Here is an 8,886-nt window from a genome sequence, read left to right on the forward strand (position 1 = left end):
GATCAGGACCAGAGTGGAAACCAGAGTCTGGGGCTTAACTGACTGAGCCACCCAGGCGCCCCTCTCCTTGTGCATTTAAATGAGGCATGGTACCTATAGAAGGCGGGCATTGAAGTCCAATAGGGCAGGTTTATCAGTAAGATGGTCAACAAATGATTATGTTGTGGTATCAGGCAAGTCATGCCTCCCAGCCTCAACTTACTCATCAGGAAAATGGAATTAAACACACCGCCTCCTCCAAGAATTCAATTATCGTTACAGTTTCATATTTAATAGTTTAACTAGAAATATACTACGGAGAGACTGGGGCCTAAAAATCTAGATGGGATTAATTATCTGTGGTGGCTGAAATCATCTTCCATTCTCTTGCTGACTGCAATTGAAATATCCACAGTTGAGGGTGAGAGCCGAGGGACTGGAGTCCGATGGCTGTCCACAATCTGGTATGGTCCTTGGGAAAGATTTCAGGGGTTCGGGAACCTCGTGTAGAAAAGCAAGCTAAGGAAGACTGAGGGAGAGTGAGTTGGAGACTTCCTGTGCCGTTTCCTCCTCCACTTCTCTCCCCTCCCCCACTGCTGCCAATCACAGATTCTGACCATTAAGGCACAAAGGTAGAAAATCCCATGGGGTCTCCGGCCAAGAAGCCTCTCATTGTCCGGCTCTGACTATAAGCTCGGAGAATGGGAAAAGGGCATCCTCTCCCCACCTTCCCTGCTAGATTGTTGCTCCTTGCCACGCCGGGCTGGCTGTTGCAAGTGGGAAGCAATCGCAGGCTGCACGCAATCCTTTTTGCAAAGCCGAGGAATGAGTGAATGAGAGAGAGACAGAGAGAGACAGAGAGAGAGTGCGTGTGTCTGTGTGTCTAGGTGGTGTAGGGAGGATTGGGGGTGGGATTCCATGACGTTACCGGCTCCGCCTCCCGGTATATATAAGGGGGCGCTTGGCGCGCAACGACCCCAAGCCGCAGCTTTGAAGCCTGAGCAGCGAAGTGGGTAGCCCCAACCCAACTCGGCTCAACTCAGCCTCACCCAACCCAATCTGAGACTCTCCTCTCCCTGGGCTTGCAACAGCTCTCCGGTAAGCCTTGGGGGCCGACACGTGTGTCGGAAGGGGACGGCGAGGGTCTGGGCATACCTAGGATTCTCTGGCAACCAGAGCGTGCAGTTGCATCAACGCGGCCGTGACCTGTTGCTGGGCGAGACCCCGGCCCCAGGAGCCAAGGCTCCCGTCTCCACCTCAGCCCCGGACCGTTTCTAGATGAATCCGGGAGCCGAGTTGGGGGGCATAGGGTGGAACCCCCCTCTCTGTTGCAAGCAATTTCGGGCTGCCCTGGGGCCCCTCTCGGGGTGCATCTCCAAATCTTTAGATGTCGAAGCCCCGCCCCACTGTTGATTCTTGCGGGTCAGCCTAGCAGGGCGGGAGGAAGTGGGAGAACATTCGCTTACTCCCCTGGGCGACAGTAGGACCATTGACGCGGTGTGGGCTGGGTGAGTAGGGATGGAATTGAGTCGGTGCTCACTTTTGATCTGCAGGGGGAGGTCGGTTCCCCCCCCCCGGCCCCTCCCTCCGGGCAATCTAGTAACCTTGCCTATGAAGTAGCCCTTCGGGTAAGCACTGAAAAGGAACATGGGTAGTGGATGTGAGAAGGGGCTTCTGCCCAGAGTTGCGGGCCGCTCCTGGGGTGAGTTCTGTTTAATTCCCAAGGAGCTATACAGGCCGGGGAACGGACCCAGATTAGGTTCCACGGTTCCTGGGTTGGGGTCTAGGATAAACCCTAGTTTCCCCGTCAGAGAGAGAGAGAGAGACTGATGCTGACTGAGCGCTCCCGGGGTGCCCGGCTACTGTACCATAGGGGCTTTCACATGTCTTTTCTGCATTTAGTCCTTCTACAAACCTGTGAGGTACTGTTACTCCTCCTTGTTAAGGAAGAAACTGAGGTTAGAGGAAGACACTTGCCTTTGTCCCTTCAATATCCTCCCCCTCCCCCCATTGCTCCTTTGCTTGGTGGAGTGGGTATTGTCATGCACTCTTAGAGCTTAGGGATAATGAGCCCTATTGAAGGGCTTTTTGTCTCGTTTTTCACCAGATCTTCGAATCCTCTGCAATTCCAGCTAGAATGCTGTGGCGGGCACTTCGCAGATTTGGTCAAAAGCTGGTACGCAGACGTGCGCTGGAGCCGGGCATGGCAGACAGTCGCCTTGCCAGATGCCTGAGCACCCTGGATTTAGTGGCCCTGGGTGTGGGCAGCACCTTGGGTGCAGGTGTGTATGTCCTGGCTGGTGAGGTGGCCAAAGATAAAGCAGGACCATCCATTGTGATCTGCTTTTTGGTGGCCGCTCTATCTTCTGTGTTGGCTGGACTGTGCTATGCGGAGTTTGGTGCCCGAGTTCCCCGTTCTGGGTCTGCGTATCTCTACAGCTATGTCACAGTGGGTGAGCTCTGGGCCTTCACCACTGGCTGGAACCTCATCCTCTCCTATGTTATAGGTGAGACGTTGGGGCAGGGAGGGAACTGTGCGCAGCCAACGAAGGGGCTTTGAGTCCGAAAGTCTGGGCGCGATGGTGAAGCGATACATTCTTTAACATTCACAAGACTTCAGTACCCCTAAATGTGTGTGTGTTGGGGGGCTGGCTGGGAGGGTTGAAGGTGTGGAGAAATTGTTCGTTTTCTACTTATCTCTGTCCTGGGGTCCTAAATGGACTCGTTTTGGTTTTTAAAAAGTAAGACTAGGGCCACCTGGCTGGCTCAGTTGGTGGAGCATGCTGACTTCTGCTCTTTGGGTTGTGAGTTCAAGCCCCAGGTTGGGTGTAGAGCCTACTTAAAAAAAAAAAAAATGTAAGAATAGGTGAAAACAGCAGGGATTATTTGTGTGACTGGTGTCGGGGGAGGGAGGAGGGAGGAGGGAGGAGGGAGGAGGGAGGAGGAAGGAGGGAGGAGGGAGGAGGGGAGAAGGGGAGAAGGAAACTTGACCCCGTGTTTCTCCCTCTGCTCCCCCAGGTACAGCTAGTGTGGCCCGGGCCTGGAGCTCGGCGTTTGACAACCTGATTGGGAACCGCATCTCACAGACCCTGCAGGGGAGCATCTCACTGCATGTTCCCCATGTCCTTGCAGAATATCCAGACTTCTTTGCTCTGGGCCTTGTGTTGTTGCTCACCGGTGAGGGAAGACACAGGGCTAACCGATGGGGGCAGGGCTAGGAGGGACCAAGCCTGAGAGGGGAGGTGATAATGGTGAGAAAGAAGAGAAGCTGGGCAGGAAAGGTGTGCGCAGAGGCGGGAAACAAAGCGAGGACTGAGGACTTTTCTGAGTCCCGACTGCTTCTTTCCCACAGGATTGCTGGCTCTGGGGGCTAGTGAGTCAGCCCTGGTTACCAAAGTGTTCACAGTGGTGAACCTTTTGGTTCTCGGTTTTGTCATCATCTCTGGCTTCATTAAGGGGGACCTGCACAATTGGAAACTCACAGAAGAGGACTACAAACTGACCATGGCTGGACTCAATGACACCGACAGGTCAGGAGATTCACTCTCAGGAGCTGCAGAGCTGGGAGCATGATGGGGAGCCAAGGGGGATCCATGCTAAGGGCTTCAGGATTGGGTTGGGGAGGAGGAATGGGAGTTGAGGTCTCAAAGACCCGGCTGAGTGGTTTGGCCTTAGAGAAAAGGCCCAGAGGTGGCTGAACACACCTTTTCCATCCCTTTTCTTCCACTTTAGCTTGGGCCCTCTGGGCTCTGGAGGATTTGTGCCTTTCGGCTTCGAGGGGGTTCTCCGTGGAGCAGCTACCTGTTTCTATGCATTTGTTGGTTTCGACTGTATTGCCACCACTGGTAACAGTCACTCTGGTTCTGGGGGTGGGGGCGCTGGGGTACAGTGTGTGCTCGGGTGGCATGCGCATTGGCGGGGGGGTGGCGGGGAGTAGAGGAGCGGGCCTGCTTCCCTGATCAGAAACTTGTGCCCCTTCCTGCAGGTGAGGAAGCCCAGAATCCCCAGCGTTCCATCCCTGTGGGCATTGTGATTTCACTGTTCGTCTGCTTTTTGGCATATTTCGGTGTCTCTTCGGCACTTACGCTTATGATGCCTTACTACCAGCTTCGACCCGAGAGTCCCCTGCCTGAGGCATTTCTCTATACTGGATGGGCTCCTGCCCGCTATGTTGTGGCTGTTGGATCCCTCTGTGCGCTTTCTACCAGGTCGGTGGCCGAACGTTTGTTCTCCTCTGCCGTCGGGGTCTTTGGCTTTAGCGTTCAGGGCTTGGCGAATACCCCCTTAAAATGGCTGTGAGGAGAAGGCTGTGTGGGAACAGAGACTGCAGTGAACTCATGCCGCTCCGGCCATTCCTCTCTCCAGCCTCTTGGGCTCTATGTTCCCCATGCCTCGGGTGATCTATGCGATGGCAGAAGACGGCCTCCTGTTCCGTGTCCTTGCTAGGGTCCACACGGGCACACACACCCCCATCGTGGCCACTGTGGTCTCTGGCATTATTGCAGGTAAAAACAACAACAACAACCCCCCCCCTCGTCTTTGCCCTTCCCCAAGTTGTTTCACCAATTCCCTTAAATTTGCTCTTCCCTTCCCTCATTTCTTGTTTTCTGCCCATCAATTTCAGCATTCATGGCATTCCTCTTTGAACTCACCGATCTTGTGGACCTCATGTCAATTGGGACCCTGCTTGCTTACTCTCTGGTGGCTATTTGTGTTCTCATCCTCAGGTGAGACTCCCTTGGTAAACTAGGATTGGGGTTTTTTTTGTTCTTGGGTGAGGAAGGATGGGGATCTCTTCTCCCTTCTTCCTCCGCCTGCCTTAATCCTGACTCTCCTGGAGGATGGACAGCCCACCCCGCCAAAAAAAGCTCGTAGGGAGGTTAAGCTGCTTGGGAGAAGATGCTGAAGTGGTTAAGGGTTGTTGTTAATCCTGCCTTCTTACTCTTGCCTCAGGTATCAGCCTGAGCTGAAGAATGAGGAGGATGAGGTAGAGCTGCAGGAGGAGAAGATCGCCGAAGCAGAGAAACTGACCCTACAGGGACTATTCTGTCCACTCAACTCTGTCCCCACTCCACTGTCTGGCCAAGTTGTCTATGTGTGTTCCTCATTGGTTGGTGAGCAATGGAATTTTTCTCTAGGGTGGTGGTTTTGAGGTCAGCATGACCGGGGTGTGTGTGTGTGGGGGGGCATTTGGTGGCTGAGGATGAACTAGAGAGAGCATGACCTTCCTTGAATGGGGTGCCTGGTGCCTTCACATGCTGGTCTCAAGAGTTGGTTTTGATGTTTCTCAACTTGACCCTTGAAGCTCTGCTGCTCACTCTTCTTTGCCTGGTGTTGGCCCAGTGGCCCGTCCCACTGCTTTCCGGAGACCCAGTGTGGACTGCAGTGGTTGTGCTGCTCCTGATGCTCATTACTGGGATCACTGGGGTCATCTGGAGACAGCCACAGAGTTCCACTCCCCTGCACTTTAAGGTAAATGACCTCTTTCTTTCCACCTACCCACCCATCTCAGAAGAATGGGCTCCAGATGCCTTGTGGTCTAATAAGGTTCATAAATATTCTTTAATTGGACAAGGAAGGAAAGACACAGGAGATACCTAGGCTAAAGACTTCTCTCACCCTCCATAGTTCCTTTCCAGTTCTGTTTCCCCCAACTGTGTATTCTTGGAGTCCTGTCCTGTATGAGGCACATTAAATGTGTGGGCATTGAAATATACAAGATGAGTAGGAGTTGGACCCTTCCTTTCCTGGCCTCAGTAGGTTAGGGATCTCTTTCTAGGTCACCTCATGGTATATACAAAGAAGGTTTTGCTTTGTTCCCAGGTACCTGCTTTGCCTCTCCTCCCACTAATGAGCATCTTTGTGAATGTTTACCTTATGATGCAGATGACAGCGGGCACCTGGGCCCGATTTGGGGTCTGGATGCTGATTGGTAGGTATCCACTTGGGAAAAGTAGTCCTCTCAGGTGTCCTACCCCAGTTCTTTTTCCTCTTGGTCTCATGTAGGGAGACCTAAGAAGCCTTTACAGGTCACTATTCCCTACCTCACAGCTACCTTTCCCCACTAGGGTTTGCTATCTACTTCGGCTATGGGATCCAGCACAGCCTGGAAGAGGTTAAGAATAACCAAGCCCCACTCAAGTCTAGGGCCAAAACTGTAGACCTTGATCTCAGCAGTGCCTGTACACATTCGATTTGACATCATCACACCTGAATGCTGTCTGGTCCCCCTGCACAATAATGGAGAGAACCCTTGAGCACATTGGGAAGCCAGGGCTCCCACGGGATGTGGGTGGGGGACCACTAATAGAGCTCTGTATTTATTGTGGAGTGAAGGATGTGTCTTTGCTGTTTCTCATCTTTTTATTTTTTATTTTTGGTGGTCTCCTTTTCAATTTGTCTGTAGCTGCTTACTGGCTTTTACAAAATTATTATTAAAAAGACACTAGAAAAAGAAACCATGTCTTGTTCTTTGCTTGCTAGAGATGATGTGGGGCCTGACTTGCAGTGTGGAGAGCTTCAGATACGTGTCTTGTGTTTGCTCCTGTCGCCGCAAAAGTCTCTTTCGTGCCTGTGTGTGTTCCTTGTTGGCTCAGGGTTTGAGGAGGGTGGCGTGGCCGCTTGTCAAGTCTAGTCACACTGAAAGGAATGATCTTGAGATAGGTTTCCCTCTTGCTATACTAAAGGTTAGCTTCTGAATAAGTAGGACAGCAATACTTGTCTTTGGGATTTGGGGGTGGACTCTGATCTCAACACTGGCATTGGTCAGGACCTACACTGAGACCATTGTCTTGTGTTCCACCCCTTCTAGTTGGACTAGACCCAGACTCTTGTGACTGCCTGGGTAACAGAGGTTTTGGCTAGGGTATTTGGCACGGCTGGGAGGAGGGGTGGACGATAGTGGGGTTTGGTAAAGGACTGTATAGTACATATAGATACTGATGGTTGTAGAAGTAGTAAGGCAACAGAGCTCACAGCTTGGCTCAGACCAAGAACTGTTCATTCATCCATTTTTTCAACACACCTATGTGGAGCTCCTATTAAAATTAAAATGCTAGGTCCCATGCCGGGCCCTAGGGATACAAATATGAATAAAACCTCTAGTCCCTGCCCTCAAGGAACTCACAATCTAGAGGGGGAGACAAGCAGGTACACATGAAACAATGTGACTTAATACCAGGGCAGGGGTAAGTGCTGATTGCCACGGAAACACAAAGAAGGACATGCTTGACCCGAGTCTTGAATAGGTGTTCCTGATGTGGACTGAGGGGAGGGCTTGTTTGTCAGTGAATAGTGTGCACAAAGCCACGGAGTGTGAAAAACCATATTGTATTTGGAGGAATGGCCTGTAGTTTAGTGTGGCTGGAGGGTAGCCTATGTGGGGTTGTGAAATACAACAGAGACCATACGAACCACACAAATGGCTTTGTATATCCTACCAAGGAATTCAGATGTTATCTTTATAAATGGTGCGCGTGTGTTTGGGGGCGGGCAGGTAGTGAAGGATTCTAAGGAAGGAAGATGGTTGGATTTGTTAGCCTGGCAGCAAGGAGGGTGCTTCAGAAAAGGCTGGGGGAAGCTAGAGCAGTGAGATAATAGTCACCATTTAACCATTGTGACATTGCTAGTAGTAATTAGTTAGGAGGACATTGCGGTCATTTGGGTAAAATATTTCAGGGTTCTTGGTCAGTTGGACGTAGGAGGTAAGAAAGAAGTGGATGGCTTAGATCATGAAATTTCTGATTGGATGATCAGATTAGTAGCCAAGATGGCAAAAGAGGAGTAGCATATTGGGGGGAAAGACGAATTCAGATCCAGATATGCTAATTGATAAACATTCATGAATTTAGCTTCATACAAGTAAAGATATGTAATCAACAACTGGAACTTGAAGCTAGGCTAGAAGTCCAGGCTAGAGTTAAAGATTTGGGGGCCACCAACTCAGAGCACACATGTATGTGAAGCAAATTTTGGGGGGCGCTTGGCTGGCTCGTTGGTAGAGCATGTGAGTCGATCTTGGGGTTGTGATTTCGAGCCCCACATTGGGCTTAGGGATTACTTAAAAAAGCTCTAGTATAAATTATATAATTTTCTTTATATACAAAGAGCTCTTAGAAATCAGTAAGATGAATAACCTGATAAATGAATAAAGGATGTAAATAGTTTTCAGAAAAAATATGTAACACCAACAAATACCGATACTCAACCTCACTCATTAAAGAAATGCAAATCAAACAACGAGATCTCAGTTCTTACCTTATAGACCAGCAAAACAATTTTCAAGATTTTAGTTTTAAGTAATCTCTGCACCCAACGTGAGCCTAGAACCCACAACCCTGAGATTAAGAGTTGAGTACTCTACGGACTGAGCCAGCCAGGTGCCGCTGTGCCGCCCCCCCCCCCCCCCCCCCGGTAAAACAAAGTTCAATGACTAGGGTTGGCAAAAGTGAGGGGAAACAGACAGTCTTATGCATGATGGGGATTTACATTGTTGTAACTTTTGTGGAGAGTAATTTGATAATACAAGAATTAAAAACATTCCTTTTGATCTGACAATTCCACTTATAGGAATTTTAAAAATTTCACTTATATAAGGATATTTACTGTGACATTTTAATACAATAAAACTTGGAAGCTACCTAGTGTGCATCAGCCCGGAACTAGTTAAGTTACAATACATTAATTTGGTGGAATATTTATAGAGCCAGTAAAAAAATGAGAGAATTATATGTGCCAAGAGGTGATATGGAAAGCTCTCCAAGATGCACTATTAAGTAGGAACAAAACAAAATGGAACAAAAACTCCAAGGTGCAGAACATTTGTGTGAAAGAACAAAGGAGAATATATTTATACATAATATTTTTTCTGGAAAAATATACAGGAAACTTAACCTCTGGTTTTTCTTA

The 8,886-nt window shown here is 49.7% G+C and overlaps 1 protein-coding gene across 2 annotated transcripts; it reads left to right on the forward strand.

Moving 5' to 3' along the window:
* Positions 1 to 946: 946 nt before the first annotated feature.
* SLC7A3 (solute carrier family 7 member 3) lies at positions 947 to 6,415 on the forward strand. Of its 2 annotated transcripts, none has more exons than XM_032393822.1 (12): positions 947 to 1,077; positions 2,087 to 2,486; positions 2,998 to 3,156; positions 3,332 to 3,509; positions 3,712 to 3,824; positions 3,965 to 4,187; positions 4,345 to 4,484; positions 4,604 to 4,706; positions 4,933 to 5,093; positions 5,285 to 5,451; positions 5,803 to 5,911; positions 6,048 to 6,415. In XM_032393822.1, exons 2-12 carry the CDS (start codon positions 2,117 to 2,119, stop codon positions 6,176 to 6,178), a joined length of 1,854 nt encoding a protein of 617 aa, XP_032249713.1. In that variant the 5' UTR covers positions 947 to 1,077; positions 2,087 to 2,116; the 3' UTR covers positions 6,179 to 6,415. The 2 variants fall into 2 exon arrangements, with proteins under 2 accessions (XP_032249713.1, XP_032249714.1); XM_032393823.1 differs by lacking the exon at positions 947 to 1,077 and adding an exon at positions 1,412 to 1,487.
* The last annotated feature ends 2,471 nt before the right edge of the window (positions 6,416 to 8,886 follow it).

Source organism: Phoca vitulina, unplaced genomic scaffold (assembly GCF_004348235.1).
Source record: "Phoca vitulina isolate PV1807 unplaced genomic scaffold, GSC_HSeal_1.0 scaffold77, whole genome shotgun sequence".
In the NCBI taxonomy this organism is placed as follows: domain Eukaryota; kingdom Metazoa; phylum Chordata; class Mammalia; order Carnivora; family Phocidae; genus Phoca; species Phoca vitulina.